Source organism: Corythoichthys intestinalis, chromosome 18, assembly GCF_030265065.1.
Source record: "Corythoichthys intestinalis isolate RoL2023-P3 chromosome 18, ASM3026506v1, whole genome shotgun sequence".
Taxonomy (NCBI): Eukaryota; Metazoa; Chordata; class Actinopteri; order Syngnathiformes; family Syngnathidae; genus Corythoichthys; species Corythoichthys intestinalis.
This window is the reverse complement of record NC_080412.1, coordinates 5,297,432-5,317,539: the sequence shown is the minus strand read 5'-3', so window position 1 is coordinate 5,317,539 and position 20,108 is coordinate 5,297,432. Positions and strand designations below refer to the sequence as shown.

At 40.6% G+C, this 20,108-nt stretch overlaps 1 protein-coding gene across 4 annotated transcripts in view; it reads left to right on the top strand.

Moving 5' to 3' along the window:
* Window positions 1-20,108, top strand: part of amot (angiomotin) — a 68,281-nt gene that overhangs the window by 11,888 nt on the left and 36,285 nt on the right. For 3 of the 4 annotated variants that reach the window (XM_057821213.1, XM_057821211.1, XM_057821212.1), the window contains 5 exons: window positions 1,688-2,639; window positions 5,231-5,810; window positions 10,508-10,652; window positions 17,426-17,518; window positions 19,577-19,722. In XM_057821213.1, coding sequence (XP_057677196.1) covers window positions 1,750-2,639; window positions 5,231-5,810; window positions 10,508-10,652; window positions 17,426-17,518; window positions 19,577-19,722 — 1,854 coding nt within the window. In that variant the 5' untranslated portion in view covers window positions 1,688-1,749. The remainder of the gene's footprint in view (window positions 1-1,687; window positions 2,640-5,230; window positions 5,811-10,507; window positions 10,653-17,425; window positions 17,519-19,576; window positions 19,723-20,108) is intronic. The other variant, XM_057821215.1, reaches the window with a different exon arrangement.

Below are 20,108 nucleotides of genomic sequence, written 5' to 3'. Positions count from 1 at the left end.
TTCCTCCACACCCTTCTCACCTTTTTAACCCCTGACCCATTTTCATGCCTGAGAGAACAGCCTCTCACTTAAGCCTGTCGAAATATGCAATTAATCAATTTTATTGCACGGTAAATAAAAATGAGTTCGGTAATTTTCCCACCTGCGATTTATCGCTGTGTATGTGCGCGCATACATACATTTGTACGTGTGCTGCACGCGTGCGTGTGCTGCGTGCACTCAGAGCACGTGCGTGTTGATTGCATATGACACTCCAGTTCCTTTGACAGTTGTTTATTGGTTTTCAACACACCGTAGAATTAAAGTTCAGACATTCAAAATAAGGAAATATATCTATATGAAAAAAAATTAAAACATTAGTATTGCTACATTGAGGCTAATGGAAAAAAGACAATGTACTAACCACTTTAGCCTGCTATAAAACTTTGGCACTCTTCTCCAAAATGCAAACTTGCAGTTACAAGGTGACACTTCAAACATGAAAACTCGCTGATTTACAGCATTTGCAAACAATGCGAAAAAATCTATTACTGACACTACATGTGATGTATGACGAATATTGATAAAACTGCACTTTATTTTAACTGAGAGTAAAGCTTACAGTTAGCGGCTTCGGGAATGTACTTCCAGTGAACATTTCAAAATTAAAGCAGATCACGATCAACATGTAAATAAAGATTTCTGGAGTTAAATTTCACATACTTCACATTTGAAACTAAGAATAGCTTTAAAATGACACCCATTATGAAAAATCTGATTGCAATGAATAATTTGGCTTCAAATTTGCCAACATGCGCACTTTGCAGGACAAGCTGACAGTCATTTTGAATCAAATCAACACTTTTGATGGGCTCGAATTGGCAGTAAACAAAAATGGTGTTGGGTTTCTCACCCATTTCATATTCTACAATTAGCTTGATTTCAAATTAAACGTTATTCATTGTGTGTGTTTTTGGAGTATTTTTATTATAGTTTGTATTTCATTTAAGAATAACAATTTACTTTATTTGAATGAATGATTAGGATGAATTGTCATACACTAGTGGTTTGATTGGATTAGAAAAAAATTGACAATAAAATCGCATATCGGCAATAACCATACATTGCCAACTAAGATTTGTTATCGCGACAGGCCTACTCTCACTAACACAATTAGTTGCCACAGCACACTTATGCAAGTTTAACGATGATTCACAATTTCTGCCTTTGATCGTAGAGCTACCAAGCTTCTCTGGAAATATCAAAGCAACAAACCTGTCATTCATCGTTAACTTTAAGTACCAAACGCAAGCTGGATTGACCGCACTGCTTAGCAGGAAGGAGGGTGAGAGGCTGTGGCGCTGTACTAGCATGAAGCAGAAAACCATAAATATATTTTTTAAATTAAAAACCCATCCTTTTCACCCGATTCCGATTCTCTGAAAAATGGCGCGATCAGCCTGATTTAGCCTAGTTTAGTCTCAGCAATGTTAAAAAAGAAATCCTCAGTCAAATGATTTTCTTTCACTTTAATCCAGTAACAACCCAAATCATGAAGCGAATGACATCTCTGTGGCAGTCAGTGAGTTGGACTGCCTTGTTGATGACTCCTGCCTTCACCATTCTACTCTGTCAAATTAAAAATGCATGCATGCTCCACACTGTATTCTTCTATACTTTCTCAACCATGCCCATTCCTTCTTTTTAGGGAGTGAAGATCCTGGACAGGGCTTGGCTTTCTTTGAACCGCATCGTCAGTGTAGGGCTTAGATGAGGACCGCAACTGAAGAGTCATCCAGCATCAACAGCAACAGTGCTGGAGGTGGCAGTAGTACCGTCCTGCAGCGTCTTTTGCAGGAGCAGATGAATCGGAGTTTTGTGATGCAGCAACAGCAGGTAGCAGTTGGAGCTGGCGGTGGAGGGCAGGGCACCCCTTCAGAAGAACATTCCAGGACACCCCACATTGCCCGACAGGAACCCCAGGGCCAGGAACTACAGACAGATGGCCTGGAGAAATTAAGTTCCAGAATAGTGGGTGGCGGTGGGAGCAATGGAGGAGGAAGAAGCAGCAGTGGAGGTGGTTCCACCAGTCAGGGTCAATGCCAAAACCCTGAGGAACTCCCTACTTACGAAGAAGCTAAAGTTCAGTCACAATACTTCCGTGGCCATGGGCCTTCGCATCAAAAGCCGAGCAACCAACCCCAACAGAACACCCCACCTACCTCAGTTGCTGCAACCCTGTATGTCACCGGGGTAACAGATTCAAAGCTGCGCACAGAAGGCCGCGCCAATATACAGCGTCTTAATGGGTCGATTAAGGTACATCAAGATGACGGACTAAAGGATCTCAAACAAGGGCATGTTCGATCTCTAAGTGAAAGGCTAATGCAGCTCTCCCTTGCCACCTCTGGGGTCAAGGCACATGCTCCAGTCATTAGCTCTTCACTCTCCCCCCAGTTATCCCCTACAGGGCAGCCAGGTGATTACTACAAGCCCCAGCATCGTGGACCACCTCCAGACTACCCCTTTAAAAGAATGCGATCACCTACGAAGCAGCAAGAAACTGGAGGTCTTTTTTATCAGGAGCAGAGAAGGAGGGAGCATTCAAGGGAAGTGCCGCATGTCCGTTATCAGCCTCCACCAGAGTATGGCTCATTCAGGTGAGAGAAATAGTCGGCCACGACAGCAGGTCTCTATGACATGTCTGTCGAGCTTGAATCGGGTTGAAATCGTGTAGTCTTAATCAGCATTAGGCAAGACATATTACTAGTTAACCTCTGGCATAAGCTTAATCTTACTTTAAGAAGACACATATGAACTAGTATGCTTGTTTACTGGAGACATTTAGCTGACTGTTTCATCCAGTTTTTTGGCATTGGGAAGGGTAAGAATGCATTTATACAGATATACTCCTGGGTTAGCTCGAGTCCAATTTAGATATTCAATAGGTGCACCATTTTGGACCCCTGCAGAATGTTGATTCTTTTTGTCTTCCTCTGTAAAGTTTTATGGTAGTTGACGATCTTTAAACCACCAAATCTATCAATTAGCCACGTCTACACTAGGACGGATAATGGCCTTTAAAGTTCAATTTATTATACTATACGGCATGTCGGCTACACTCTCCAGCTCTAAAAAACAGAGTTGGTATCGACTGAATCATGCAAATCACAAATTTTTAAGGTTCCTTCCCCTATAACAGGATTTGAGAAGGTGATTAGCGAGCTAGCACAATCAATCAATCAATATGTCAGTGCACGAGAAGTGCATTGACATATTGACTTTAGACACTTCAAACGTGTGTCGTAATTGACCTTTGGCAAACTCCACCTCCTAACTTCCATTGACTGTTGTTAAGGGAGCATGTTTAACTAACTCAATAATGCCCCATTGTCTAAGGCTATGTCTACACTAGCTTTCTCCCAGTTATTTTGCATACTCTTTTTATACCTGTTCGCACTATGTTTAAGGTGCGTTAAGGTGCCGCTTGCAGTATCCATAGTGAGTTTCTTTCAATGTTCTGCTGGAATTTTAGACCATTCTTCTTTGGCCAACTGCTCCAGGTCTCTGCGATTTGAAGGGTGCCTTATCCAAACTGCCATTTTCAGATCTCGCCACTTGTGTTCTATGGGATTTAGGTCTGGACTCATTGCGGGCCGCTTTAGAAGTCTCCAGTGCTTTCTCTCAAACCAGTTTCTAGTGCGTTTTGAAGTGTGTTTTGGGTTATTGTCCTGCTGGAAGACCTGTGACCTCTGAGGGAGACCCAGCTTTCTCACGCTGGGCCCTACATTATGCTGCAAAATTTGTTGGTAGTCTTCAGACTTCATAATGTCATGCATACGGTCAAGCAGTCCAGTGCCAGAGGAAACAAAGGAACCCCAGAACATCAGGGAACCTCCGCCATGTTTAACTGTGGGGACTGTGTTCTTTTCTTTGAAGGCCTCATTTTTCCCCTGTAAACTCTATGTTGATGCCTTTTCCAAAAAGCTCTATTTTTGTCCCATCTGACCAGCGAACATTCTTCCAAAACATTTTTGGCTTTCTCAGGCAAACTCCAGCCTGGCTTTTTTATGTCTCTGAGTCAGAAGTGGGGTCTTCCTGGGTATCCTACCATAGAGTCCCTTTTCATTCAGACGTTGACGTATAGTACGGGTTGACACCGTTGTACCCTCAGACTGCAGTACAGCTTGAACTTGTTTGGATGTTAGTCGAGGTGCTTTATCCATCATCCGCACAATCTTTCGTTAAAATCTCTCGTCAATTTGTCTTTTCCGTCCACATCTAGGGAGGTTAGCCACAGTGCCATGGGCTTTACACTTATTGATGACACTGCACACGGTAAACAGCAACATTCAGGTCTTTGGAGATGGGCTTGTAGCCTTGAGATTGCCCATGCTTCCTCACAATTATGCTTCTCAACTTCTCAGACAGTTCTTTGGTCTTCTTTCTTTTCTCCATGCTGTCACATGATTTTTCAAAGGGTAACAATACTTTTGTCCGGCCCATTTTTGGAGTTTTGTGTAAAATGATAATGGTTTAATTTTTCATTCCATTCTCTTTTGTGTTTTTTCATTGCAAGCAAAATAAGCAAAGCAAATCATTTGTAATTGCAATCATTTTCTGGGAGAAATTGAGCATTATCTGACAGAATTGCAGGGGTGCCAATACTTTTGGCCAGCACTGTATGCAAGTGCAGAAAGGTGCAACCTCATGTGTTACGTCATCGTCCGCGTGGTTTACCTCTGAAACGGAAACTCAATACTCACCGGCGGGAAATTTCTAGATCACTACACCCTCTTGACCAGGGAGCAGGAACTCCGTTTTGTGAGCACAGTTTTGCTTCGTGAAGGCATTTCAACGCATCACGCGGGAGCGAGTGTGAAAGGACTGCAGGAACGCTTGGCCCTTGTGAGCAGCCACCGAGTTGTGATTGAAATAAATATTTAGTAAACAACAACGAAAGCCTGACATCGTTACTTGGGATGTTACAATTGTTGCTCAGTTGCGCACTCACTGCTGGGCAACTAACACAAATAGAAACTTATGGTGTGGCGCTGCGTATATTTCCTGGAAGTGGAACCAGTAGAAACCACATCCAAGGGACTTGTACATAACAGTGGCCGAGACACCTTCCCGACCCCTGTTATAGAGAAAGGAAACTTGAAAATTTGGGATTTGCATGATTCAGTCGATACCAACTCAGTTTTCAAGAGCTTTGTTAACAAACACATTGGTTCTTCTGTCTCCCCAGGTCTAGTAAAGAAGGTTTGGCTACCACCCAGAAGTCCACTCACTACCACAGCCCCACCTCTTCAATCAGTTCCGTTGGCTCTTTGTCACGTGCTCAATCTTCTACTCTTTGTAGTTTACCTAGTACCTTCCACGCCCCCTACTCCTCTCATATATCTGTGCCCCAGCAACAGCCACATAGTCGTGGTGAGAACTTCCCTAGCATGGGGATTCGCAATCTACAGGGTCTTGTAACCCAGCAGGTAGGTGAGACATTACCAACAGTGCCATACAACACGATGCCACAAAGATGTCATGGTTTCCCCAATGACCGCAATGGCTCCTTGCCACTGAGTCACAATAGACAAGAACAGACTCATCAATATGCAAAACAACACGCCGAAGGCCCGCCTCATCCCGAACCTCAACCTTTTGTCCAAGCCAGACATTTCCCCCACCTGCATTCTTACTCCCACTTACAGGGGCAGTCCTTTGAAATAATGGCACATGCCCAACAGAGAGTGGACATGCTGAATGAAGAAAACAGGGTTCTGAGGAAGGAAATTGATGCCTGCCATGATAAAGTCACCAAGTTGCACAAGGTTGTAAAGCTTTAACATCTTCTAAAATATCCCTACGAATGTAGAATTCAGTTTAGATTTATTTATTTATTTTAAATTTAATTGATGGATTTTAGAAGTACTTGGGAATTCATTGAAAATGTTGCAAACCTTTCAACTCTGGGAATGTATTTAATGGTGTTAAGGTTTGTATCCCGTCAGTGTTTGGGTTAGTGACTCTAAAAATTCGAATTGCATAAATTGCAGATTACTGTTAGAAATACCAATGTCTTGCATTATTTTATTACTCCACAATTGTTCTCTTGTACTAAAATATGTTTTTAGAAACACTAAAAATGTTAAATCAATGGCAATATTTTATAATATTTAGTACATATTTTGACCGATAGTTGGGGCCATGTTTTGCTGGCTCGTAGTGATGACGTAAATGGGATGTTTCCAATTGCGTACAACAATTGTGTATTGCTGCCTAAACTCGCTAAGTAAAATGCCACGATGTGCTGCTTTTGGATGCAATTTCCAGTCAAATGGAAACAAGGGGAGTGACGTGAGTCTCCACGGATTTCCCATTGACAAGAGGAGGAGAAAGGTTTGGGAAAATGCCTGTAGATTGACAAAACTTTCCAAAGGCTCAAGGCTTTGTTCTCGCCATTTTTTTCCTACCGTGTTCGAGGCTTTTAATTGACGACAACTTATGAAAGAGCTCACCGGAGCGGCTGGATATAAGCAGAGACTTAAATCAAATGCTGTTCCAACTGTTTTTCCTCACAAGAAGCCTCAACGTGCTCGGATAGCGAGTGAAATGCATGCAATAAAGCGCTAAAGACGGGAAACTCTGGTCGCTCTCTTAATCAGGCAAGCCGCTCCTGTCAGAATGTGAAAAAAACCCAGAAAATCACAAATTTATGATTTTTAAATAATTTATTTGCAAATCATGGTGGAAAATAAGTATTTGGTCAACATCAAAAGTTTTGTTGGCAATAACGGAGGCCAAACGTTTTCTGTAACTCTTCACAAGCTTTTCACACACTGTTGCTGGTATTTTGGCCCATTCCTCCATGCAGATCTACTCTAGAGCAGTGATGTTTTGGGGCTGTCGTTGGGCAACACGAACTTTCAACTCCCTCCGCAGATTTTCTATGGAGTTGAGACCTGGAGACTGGCTAGGCCACTCCAGGACCTTGAAATGTTTCTTACGAAGCCACTCCTTTGTTGCCCTGGCTGTGTGTTTGGGATCATTGCCATGCTGAAAGACCCAGCCACGTCTCATCTTCAATACCCTTGCTGATCGAAGAAGATTTTCTCTCAATATCTCTTGATACATGGCCCCATTCATTCTTTCCTTTACACAGATCAGTCGTCCTGGTCCCTTTGCAGAAAAACAAAGCATGATGTTTCCACCCCCATGCTTTACAATGGGTATGGTGCAATTCAGTATTCTTTTTCCTCCAAACAAGAGAACCTGTGTTTCCACCAAAAGGTTCTATTTTGGTTTCATCTGACCATAACACATTCTCCCAGTCCTCTTCTGGATCTTCCAAATGCTCTCTAGCGAAGCGCACACGGGCCTGGATGTGTTCTTTCTTCAGCAGGGGGACACGTCTGGCAGTGCAGGATTTGAGTCCCTGGCGGCGCATTGTGTTACTGATAGTAGCCTTTGTTACTGTGGTCCCTGCTCCCTGTAGGTCATTCACTAGGTCCCCCTGTGTGGTTCTGGGATTTTTGCTCCCTGTTCTTGTTAACATTTTGACGCCACGGGGTGAGGAGGGAGTTGAAAGCCCGCGTTGCCCAACGACAGCCCCAAAACATCACTGCTCTAGAGGAGATCTGCATGGAGGAATGGGCCAAAATACCAGCAACAGTGTGTGTAAAGCTTGTGAAGAGTTACAGAAAACCTTTGGCCTCCATTATTGCCAACAAAGGGTACATAACAAAGTATTGAGATGAACTTTTGGTATTGACCAAATACTTAGTATTTTCCACCATGAATGGCAAATAAATTCTTTAAAAATCAAACAATGTGATTTTCTGAGTTTTTTTTTTCCACATTCTGTCTCTCGTGGTTGAGGTTTACCCATGTTGACAATTACAGGCCTCTGTAATATTTTCAAGTGGGATAACTTGCATAATTAGTGGTTGACTAAATACTTATTTGCCCAGCTAATAGAAAAAAATGAGCGTCGTGTGCGCATCCGTGAACTGGCTCGACAATACGGCCGTAGAATGAATCGCCTGTCTTCTTAAGTTAAGGTGAAAAGTGCTATTGTAACATCGCCAAAGAAATCGCCAGCTTCGTCAGGTTTCTAATCATTTATTCCATCAACTTGTGCAACACAACACGCCTACTGTCCCCCGCAGTTGAACAAAATGAAAGTTAAAAAGTCCCATCTCACTCTGCCAAGTCAGCAATGTGTTCAGGTACCCCACACGAACACATTCGCCACATTAGAACCCGATTCGTTAACAATATTACAGGAATTCTTATTATTTTTACGATTATTATATTATTAATTCCAATTTTTATTCACAATCTATTTGTTTTGCTCTGTGTAATTGCTATTTGCAATGTTACCAGCAGTATTTATTAAGGATTTAGTGTAGGTTTTCGGGCTGCGGAAGGAAGTAATGGAATTATAACGTACAGTGTATCACAAAAGTGAGTACACCCCTCGCATTTCTGCAGATATTTAACTATATATTTTCATGGGACAACACTAACAAAATGACACTTTGACACAATGAAAAGTAGTCTGTGTGCAGCTTATATAATAGTTAATTTATTTTCCCCACAAAATGACTCAAAATACAGCCGTTAATATCTAAACCCCTGGCAACTAAAGTGAGTACACTCCTTAGTAAATAAGTACCTCCCTAAATGTCCAAATTGAGTACTGCTTGTCATTTTCCCTCCAAAATGTCATGTGACCCATTACAGGAGTGCTGTCAGCATTGCTGCAGAGAGTGAAGAGGTGGGGGGTCAGCCTGTTAGTGCTCAGACCATACATCAAATTGGTGTGCATGGCTGTCACCCCAGGAGGAAGCCTCTTCTTATGACGGTACACAAGAAAGCCTGTAACCGGTTTGCTGAAAACATGTCAACAAAGGACATGGATTACTGGAACCATGTCCTATGGTCTGATGAGACGGGCGGACTTTTTTTGTGTACGGTCTTCAGAAGAGGCTTCCTCCTGGGGTGACAGCAATGCACACCAATTTGATGTAGAGTGCGGCGTATGGTCTGAGCAGTAACAGGCTGACCCCCCACCTCTTCAATCTCTGCAGCAATTCTGACAGCACTCCTGTAATGAGTCACATGACATTTTGTAGGGAAAATGACCCGCAGTACTCAATTTGGACATTTAGGGATATAGTTTCTCAGGGGTGTACTCACTTTTGTAAGATATTAATGGCTATATTTTGAGTTATTTTGAGGGGAAAATAAATTAACCGTATTATATAAGCTGCACACAGACTACTTCTCATTGTGTCAAAGTGTCATTTTGTCAGTGTTGTCCCATGAAATGATATACTTAAATATCTGCAGAAATGCGAGGGGTGTACTCACTTTTGTGATACACTGTATTCTTTTGGGAAAATCCTGCTCGACATACGACCATTTCGACTTACAAACAAGGTTCCGGAACGAATTAACTTCGTATGTAGAGGTACCACTGTACTCTGTATACATAGTCCCTTTACAATAAAAAATGAAAAGGATGCTGTCCTTACTTTGGCCTTGTTCAGACCTGAAAAATCTTATTTTTAGCCCATCCAGATTGAAACAATGACTCTCTTGTGGTCTGAATTCTGAAAAGTCACAAAGCACAGAAATCTGATATTTGGGAGATGTATTAAAACCACATACGGGAGGTCGTTTCATATCAGATGTGGACAAGAGGTTTCTCAGACCGCACAGCTCAGATGGGTTTTGACTGTCCTTGACATCACTCTATCCTTCATTGCCACAGCAATCTGTCAGGTGTGTCAATAATGTGACCCAGTCTGAACAGGGCCAGATCTTATTTCGACACTTGCTAAAAATAGTGTGGGCAGTCATCTCTAAAAATCAGATCTGAGGAGGAATCCAATTGGAATCAGATATGCCTGCAGTCTGAACACAGCTGGATGGAGAGTTAGAATTTTCTATAGTTTATTTGCGACCCAAAGCACTATGACGCCAACAAAACAAAAATAGCTGCAAAACACAACACTTAAAACATCTACATTGCAATCTGAAGCATACATGCAACATTACTGTCCTTATTTTACATTATGTGAACCAGAAGCTTTTTGGTTCCGCATACTTTGACTGTTGACGATGTCAGGTCTGTGTCAACATAATACTGCTTTTGGGGACGAGCTAGGTGTTTTCAGTGAGTTAACAAAAACCCTATTCTAGTGGAAATTTTTGCTAGCAACCTGTAGTTTTAAACAGTGTCAGTGACACCTAATGAAACAAAATATCGATTGTTGGCGGGAGTATATTGATAACCTTTGGTTTCATTGATCGCAATCAGTTATGTAATTATGCCATCGGGGAGTTGATCACCTGGTATTTCTACAGTTCTCATCTGTCCTCATTGTATTTTATACTGCCTTACTTTCTGCCTGTATGAGTGCCTGCATTAGTACCTACTGTATATTTAGGTCAACCATTCATACCACAACTATATAATCATTAGGTTGTTTCTCTTGCTCCCACATATTTCTTCTGGCAGTTGGAAACAGAGATTCAACTGGTCTCTGAGGCCTATGAAACCCTTGCCAGTTCGTCTTCCAAAAAGGAAGCTCTGGAGAAAACAATGAGGAACAAGCTAGAATTGGAGGTTCGGCGTCTGCATGACTTTAACAGGGACCTCAGAGGTAAGAAAGTAAGAATGTTGAATAGCTGTTGTGATCATTTCAATTGGTGCATTGAGTAGAAATGGTTTGATTTAGATTTCAGTCAATATCAGTTTCTTCTCAGTACTTTTGGAATGGTTCCTGTTAAGGATGGCCAGATCCGATCACATGATCGGAAATCAGGCCGATCGTGCCATTTCCCAAAGGATCAGAATCGGGGGAAAAGGATCGGGTTTTTAATTTTAAAATTATATTTGTTTTTCTGCTTCATGCTCGTACAGCCTCTTACTCTCCCCCCTGCTGCTTTTCTTGGTCAGCAGTGCCCTGGAGTTAGCTCCTTAAAGTTAACGATGATTGACAGGCTTGTAACTCTGATCTTGCCTGAGAAGCTTGGTAGCTCTATGTTCAAAGGCTCAAATGTGTCAATCATTGTTTAGCTTGTTACACACTAGCAGTAGTGTCGTTTGGCAACGCATTGTGTAAGTGAGAGGCTGTTCTCAGCAGCTTGAGCGGATTTGATTGGACTCACTCAACGAAGCAATTAATAAAGACAAACATTTTTTACGTTATTCTTGTTCAAAAATCACATTATGAAGGCTTCACAGTGGGATAGTAAAATGTTTAAAACCTTTGTTGTTCGTTGTTGGATTGTAACCAAGATTCAGGCATGAAAATCTCTCACCTTTCGGCGAAATTCGCCGTTTTGAAGTCAAAAAGGGCGACCTACCTGAATTGCGTAGATCCGAGGAGAAATTCTTTTTGGGAGGGAGGGAGGGGGGGTTTCGGGAGATTTAATTTACTTATTATTATTATCATCATGTGATTAACTTAGAACGGAAACTGAGCAATTCAGAAATCGGTCCTTTAAAACAGTGACACTTGGACAGTCAGCAAATCCTTCCAGATGCTTCGCTGACGAGAACCAATCATCGTCCCAAACTGCGTTCCATTATTCCAATCGCGCGCACTCTTTACGTGTACAGGGAGTGCTAGGAGAGCCTTTGGTTGCATTGCAAAGCTGCGAAAGCAAAAAGCAGGCCTTATCCACACCAGGGCAGACCAGAGCGCAGCATACACACTTGCCCGTATTTGCCAGCAGATTGAATTTGGTGAGTAAGGGTTTCAATCGTTTTCATATTTTGCGATATAATAAAGTTACTGCTATTCGTTGCAGCTTGCGTTGAACACTGCTAGAGCTAGGCAAATCTCCCGTGAAAAAATAGCTCCCGTTAAATTGGCGTCAAGCTTGTGTATTTAGCGGTAATATAAACGAAAACACGCACTGTTGAGCCAAATTAAGCGGCCCGCTCTCGGATGGAGAGGGGCGCCTCGCATCGCTCCCGTCGTCCGCCTGAGACGCGTTATTTTCGGCTTGGACTTGAGATGACGGCCGGTGTCGGCACAACACCGGCCCGACGAGTGGCGGGAATGATTCCTGCTTCTTAAAGCTTTTCAGAAATACAATGATCCCTCGTTTTTCGCGGTTAATGGGGACCAGAACCCGCCGCAATAAGTGAAAACCGCGAAGTAGCGCCCCCCCACAATTTTTTAGCGCGTGTTCAATTCATTTATTCAGATTTCACATTGGGAAAAGATACATATATAAGACATGTTTTTTCACTTTTTCCCCCAAAGTATCATTTATAAATGTTTTTTAAGCACTTCAAAATGTAAGAATTACATGTTTTAAACATGTTACTGCCCCACCGAATTATTTTTAAACAACAATAAAGTAGTAAGACAATGGTAGGCTTTATTAAATGCTTCATAGTGAGTCTATTCAAACCCTCTGAGGCTGCTCACTTTGTTAAACGAAGATGGACACATGTGCAAACTTTTTTTATGATAGAGTTTTTTTTTGTCGTTTTTTTTTTTGTTTGAAGCAACTTATTTTTTGTTTGAATAACAATAAAGACACAAATGTCCTAGCCAAAATGTGGCCCAAACGCAAAACAACATTACTTCAATGTGATAAGATGATTCAATCAAGAAAAATTGTTTTCAAATGCTTTTTTTGTCTCAAATGTATTTTTTTCAATCAAAAACAATTTTTTTTTAATTGAAGTGACTTTTATGGGATTAAAAATATTTATTTTGATTGAAGCAACTTTGTTTTTGATTGAAGCAACTTTTTTTTTTGGATTGGATAATAAAGACACAAATCCACCTCCATAGTTATTGAGAGAGAAAGAAATTAAGAAAGCTTTAAAAATAAAAACCACCGGGGAGTCTGATTTTTTTATTTTTTTTTTTATAAGATTTATATTTCATTATATAGATATGTCTTGTAAGGAAAGGAGATTGAGGGATAAAAAAAAAAGAGTTGAATGAATCTGCTAAACGCAGTGGATACCTCATCAGCTGGGTGAATAGCACACTTGGTAAGAATAAGTTTGCAAGGATAGTCGGGTGTAAAATACAATTATAAACACAATTACAATGTTATTTTTCTACAGGATTTTATGCCGTTGCTTTATTAATTATTAGGTGCTAGAGTTGTTAAGTATGGATAATAATGAAATAATAGTTTTGAGAAAACTGAGCTGTTGGTGGCTCAGTGACCATCTGATGTGGTTTGTTCTCAGATGAACAAGTTGAGGAAGGACGTTTTGATGCAGAGGTTGAAGGAAGAAAAGAGGCAGACAGACTGAGTGACAGCCAGAAAGTGTTGATGACAGTGTTGATTTCTATTCACTGTTGCCCCCTCCTAATTAAAGTATGTCACAGTTGCAGCCAATTATTACCTAAAGCTGGTTAAAATTGAATGTTGTTTTAAGGTGTATTAGTAAGTACTTGTTCATGTGCCCCTTTTGATCGACGAGCACCCGCCCCTCCAACGTTCTCTGCACGGCCCTGCTGAAACACAGTGTGGGTCGACAGAGCTCAATATTTTGTTGGGTTGTACAGTGTACCGGAACATATTTCCTACACACCCTTCTCACCTTTTTAACCCCTGACCCATTTTCATGCCAGAAGATTACATGGATTACTGGAACCATGTCCTATGGTCTGATGAGACGGGCGGGCTTTCTTGTGTACCATCTTCAGAAGAGGCTTCCTCCTGGGGTGACAGCCATGCACACCAATTTGATGTATGGTCTGACCACTAACAGGCTGACCCTCCACCTCTTCAATCACTGTAGCAATGCTGACAGCACTCCTGTAACGAGTCATATGACATTTTGGAGGGAAAATGACAAGCAGTACTCAATTTGGAAATTTAGGGATGTGCGTTTTTTCAAAAGGGTGGACTCACTTTTGTTGCCAGGGGTTTAGATATTAATGGATATATTTTGAGGGGAAAATAAATTAACTCTATTATATAAGCTGCACACAGACTACTTTTCATTGTGTCAAAGTGTCATTTTGTCAGTGTTGTCCCATGGAAAGATATACTTAAATATCTGCAGAAATGCGAGGGGTGTACTCACTTTTGTGATACACTGTAGAAAACAAGTATGGAAAAGGTAGACATTTTCGGGGGAATATTGCTTCTTTGTCCAACATTGCATTGACTCTTATTGCCTTTTCTTTGAAATATGTCTATTCCAGTGTTGTTTTCGTCAACGACGACTATAACGAAAATATTTTGTCGACGAACAATTTTTTCATGACCATGACAAGACGATAACGAGCTAAAAATGTTTATTTGGAGATGAAAACATAATGACACGAATGAGACGAAATTGCGCCATAGTTTTTGTCACATGTTCACAATGTGTATATGGTTGTGTCACTCATGTGACGTGCTTCACCCCCCCCCCCCTATTCACCTGCTAGTGTCTTCTCCAGTCTTCACATTGCCTGTTTTGAGATACACACGCTAAGATTAGTCTTCTTTTCTTGGCAAGAACAGAGAATATGCAATGCTGCTTTAGCCTTTAAAGGTCTGTGCTGAGTGATCATCACACACTAAATATAACTCGTAGAGTTAGCATAGCATTCATATTCGCGTTGGCATAAGGCTATTGCAAACAGCAAGCGTCCTATTAAACTATGCTGAGTGATCACACACTAAATGTAACTTGTAGCGTTAGCATCAGGCTATTTCTAACAGCAAGCGTCCTCATAAACTCTCAACTTTTTTTTACCTACAGTTTGTTGTGTCCTGGTGGGTATAATTATTATTATTAATTTGTTTTACAGATGAAAACTTTATTAAACGTCGACTAAAACTAGACGAAATTGGTCTTGAGTTTTCAACAACACAAACTGGATGAAGACAAACCGAATTGGAGATGACTAAAATATGACTAAGACTAATAAAGATTGTCGTCCAAAAGACTAAGACGAAAATTAAAAGGGCTGCCAAAAACAACACTGGTCTATTCTACAGTGGGGCAAATAAGTATTTAGTCAACCACTAATTGTGCAAGTTCTCCCACTTGAAAATATTAGAGAGGCCTGTAATTGTCAACATGGATAACCTCAACCATGAGAGATAGAATGTGGAGAAAAAAAAACAGAAAATCACATTGTTTGATTTTTAAATAATTTATTTGCAAATCATGGTGGAAAATAAGTATTTGGTCAATACCAAAAGTTCATCTCAATACTTTGTTATGTACCCTTTGTTGGCAATAACGGAGGCCATACGTTTTCTGTAACTCTTCACAAGCTTTTCACACATTGTTGCTGGTATTTTGGCCCATACCCCCATGCAGATCTCCTCTAGAGCAGTGATGTTTTGGGGCTGTCGTTGGGCAACACGGACTTTCAACTCCCTCCACAGACTTTCTATGGGATTGAGATCTGGAAACTGGCTAGGCCACTCCAGAACCTTGAAATGCTTCTTTGTTGCCCTGGCTGTGTGTTTGGGATCATTGTCATGCTGAAAGACCCAGCCACGTCTCATCTTCAATGCCCTTGCTGATGGAAGGAGATTTTCACTCAAAATCTCTCGATACATGGCCCCATTCATTCTTTCCTATCCACAGATCAGTCGTCCTGGTCCCTTTGCAGAAAAACAGCCCCAAAGCATGATGTTTCCACCCCCATGCTTCACAGTGGGTATAGTGTTCTTCGGATGCAATTCAGTATTCTTTCTCCTCCAAACACGAGAACCTGTGTTTCTACCAAAAAGTTCTATTTTGGTTTCATCTGACCATCATACATTCTCCCAGTCCTCTTCTGGATCATCCAAATGCTCTCTAGTGAACCGCAGACGGGCCTGGATGTGTACTGGCTTCAGCAGGGGGACACGTCTGGCAGTACAGGATTTGAGTCCCTGGCAGCGCATTGTGTTACTGATTAGGGGTGTGACAAAATATCGAAATGGTGATATATCGTAATACTTTGTATCCCCAAAGGTTAACGATATGCTTCTGCCAAGAATCGAGATATCGTTTTAAAAAGGAGTCAATGTCTAAAAAATAAATAAAAAAAAAAAAAAGGGAACCATCAAGTTGTTACCAAAATCTTTCATCATAATAGTGTCTCAGTTAACTCTAAGGCTTCTAAGGACTCGATGATTAGACTAAAAACATTCGTTCATTCGAAACCAGAGCATTCACAGTCATTCTGTCCGATTTTCAGGGCATTTACAGGTCACTTGCTGTTCATTTTAGGGCATTTACAGGTCATTTCCTGTTGAGTTTGAGTCACTGCCTATTTATTTGGGTGATTCCCTGGTCACTTCCTGTATGTAACTCAAAATAAACAGAAAGTGACCCATACAATACCCTAAATTCAACAGGAAATAAATGAAAATCAACAGGTAAATGACCTTAAATGGCCCAAAATTACCTCATTGCCTGGCATTGGCTGCCACTGACGGCCATAGACGTTTAATCCATTTGAAGTGGGAGGGATGGCAGCGAATCATTCGCTGCCACCCTCCCAGTTCAAATGGATTGGACGTCTACTAGTGATAAACTCATTATAATTCACAGCAGAAACGTGTTTTTCTGCTTATTAGTCGTTTCTAGAATATCATAGAATGATTTCCTGACCAATGTATCAATAATCTAGTATCGCCATATCGTCAGATCATCGTTATCGTGAGCTTTGTATCGCAAATCGTTTCGTATCGTGACGTACCAAGAGGTTCCCACTCCTATTACTGATAGTAGCCTTTGTTACTGTGGTCCCACCTCTCTGTAGGTCATTCACTAGGTCCCCCCGTGTGGTTCTGGGATTTTTGCTCACCGTTCTTGTTATCATTTTGACGCTAAGGGGTGAGATCTTGCATGGAGCCCTAGATCGAGGGAGATTATCAGTGGTCTTGTAGGTCTTTCTAATAATTGGTCCCACAGTTGATTTCTTTACATCAAGCGTTTTACCTATTGCAGATTCAGTCTTCCCAGCCTGGTGCAGGTCTACAATTTTGTCTTTGGTGTTCTTCGACAGCTCTTTGGTCTTGGCCATAGTGCAGTTTGGAGTGTGACTGACTGAGCTTATGGACAGGTATCTTTTATACCGATAATGAGTTAAAACAGGTGCCACTAATACAGGTAATGAGTGGAGCCTCGTTAGACCTCGTTAGAAGAAGTTAGACCTCTTTGACTGCCAGAAATCTTGCTTTTTTTGTTGGTGAGCAAATACTTGTTTTCCACTCTAATTTGGAAACAAATTCTTTAAAAATCAAACAATGTGATATTCTGTTTTTTTTTCTTCCCACATTCTGTCTCTCATGGTTGATGTTTACCCATGTTGACAATTACAGGCCTCTCTCATCTTTTCAAGTAGAACTTGCACAATTGGTGGTTGACTAAATACTTATTTGCCCCACTGTATTACATTATATCCCAACTTGAATTAAATAAATTCATGAAGTTTATTTGTTTTCCTCATAGAACGAATGGAGACAGCCAATAAGCAGCTCACTGCTAAAGAGTCAGATGGCTCAGAAAACAACTGTAAGACCATATCACAACTTCTTGCACAGAGTGAGAATACACAAACGCTCGCGCACACAAACTAACACAGACAACAGTAATATCCAGAATGTATTCACAATGCTTCACTGTTTTCACAGTTTCTGTTCAAGGCTTCTTACCAAATGAATTAACTTTATCTGTTGCCTAGAAATTCTACATACAAAACCCTATTATGACCATATGAAATATAGAGGGGTTGGACTACATAATCGAAACGCCTAACATATTGGCATCATAATCATTGAACATAATAGTTAAAGAATGACATGAGCAACATTCTAATGAAGTTGAGCATCTTATATGGCCGGCACAATCCCCAGACCTCAACATTATTAAGCATTTATGGTCAGTTTTAGAGATTCAGTTAAAACCTTGATTTCCACCGCCATTGTCTATAAGAGTCGAACTGAAGAATGGCTGTAATTACCGCAAAAGGCGGACCTACACCATATTAAATTAGTTTTTGTTGATTTTTTAAAGGTGTTTGCATTATTTTGTCCAACCCTTGTATATATACAGTAGTACCTCTACTGATGAAATAATTGGTTCTGGAAGTACAGTGGTACCTCGACATACAATCGCTTTGACACATCTTTTCGACCTCCGACGTGAAATTTGACTCGCCATTTGTTTCTACATCTGACGACATGCTCGAAATACGACAACATGACAGCACCGCACATGAACGCACGGCGGATTTTCTTGTGTGAGAAATCAACACAGGTTTCAAAAAGGTTGGTACAGGTGTTGAAAAGAGGAAAAACTATGTGAACTGGCTCAACGATACATCTTCACGGTCCTCCTCCGACCACCGTCCGCCAGTCTTTATAAATTAAGATGACAATTATTATTGTGGTAACATCGCCAAAGAAATCGCCAGCTTAGTCAGGTTTTTATCATTTATTTCTGAACTTATTCAACACGAAACACCTATTCTGCAATGAAATTGCTGGTGATCTCAAGAAAACATTGAACGCGAAAGTAAATTCAACCGTGCCGCTCCCTATCTCTGTCACGTCAGCCACGCAGTTCGTTCAGGTACAGAAAAAAAACGTCCGCAACATTAAAACCCATTTTGTTACACTATTACAGGAGTTGTTGCGATTATTATTTTATTATTCCGATTTTAATTTATAATCTATTTGTTTTGCTATGTGTAATTGCCATTTGTAATCGTAATGACCTGCAAGAATTATCTGGCAACTGCAATCAAAGAGAGTTGGCACCAAATTGATAAAGAATACTCATTAAATCCATGCCTTAGAGACTGCAAGCTGTCATAAAAGCCAGAGGTGGTGCTACTAAATACTAGAGATGTGTTTTGATTTTTATTTCTTTGTTTGTTTCTCATGATTCCATATTTTTTTTCTTCCTCAGAATGGAGTGATTCTATATCCCTGCACTTGCTCTATAAAAGTAACATTTACTGACCACCACAATGTTTTTTTTAATTCATTTCTTTAGTGTTTGTGAATGCTAAAGAGTTGCACTTTTGAACTAATTAATTATTTTTTCAAGCTTTTTCACAGAGTTTGTTCTACATGATAAAATGTCTCAGATAAAATGTCTGAGTGAGTGCTCGTCCGAGACTGGTGATTCCATACTTTTTGCTAGGGGTTGTATAAGAATAACTAAGTTAGGGCGTGCAAGCTTGTTGTAGATTACCTGACTGGTCTTTACAATAATCCCCACTTAAACCTGTGAAAATACCTCAAAGTCATTTTACAGCATAACAAAAATGTACATTCAGGCCTTGCCATTCAAAAAATGAGTGTCGGAATTCACAAATACACTTCTGAAAGAAAAATAGCAAAAATAAAAAGTTTATGTATAAAAGTAAAACAGAATCCTCATGAAAAACTCTAACAGAAGAGTTTAAGCTGTCATAACTACAAGCAGTGGCTTAACGTCTCAATAAACCCAATGTATTATGAACGGGACGTCACCTAAAATCATAAGCGAGTCACGTTCTGTGATGTGTTCTTTTGTCAATTTAGTGTATATACTGTATGTATGTATGTATGTATATACAATATATATATTTTATGCGTTGTTTGGTTAATGCAGACAAAGAGACCATACGTGAGAAGGAAAAACTAGAGATGGAACTGAATGTTCTGCACTCTACCACCGAAGATCAGAGGAGACACATTGAAATCAGAGACCAGGCCCTTAACAACGCCCAAGCCAAAGTGGTCAAACTCGAGGAGGAGGTAAGTTAGAGCTGCGCTCTCCAGTAACTCTTAAACTTTTTCAGTTCGCTGCATGGACACTTACTTAAAGAGGTGTTTTTCTTTTTTTATGACTTTATGATTTTCCTGTTTCTTCAGTGGTGGATGAAGTACTCACTTTTTTTTTTTTACTTGAAGTGCGTATAGCACCTAAAAGCATGTTTATTTCATATTTCACGCGGTGTTTAATGCTCCTGAATGAAATGCACCGCTTGGATGGGTGTGGAAGCGATTGTTTTATATATTCAATTTTATAATCCAGCGCCATGAAAATGAGTGACTTCCGACTCCAGTATCCGGTTTAGGACGAATGCGAATGTACGTCACCTGGGTCAGTGTTTCACAAGACAGCATTGCTTTATAGCATG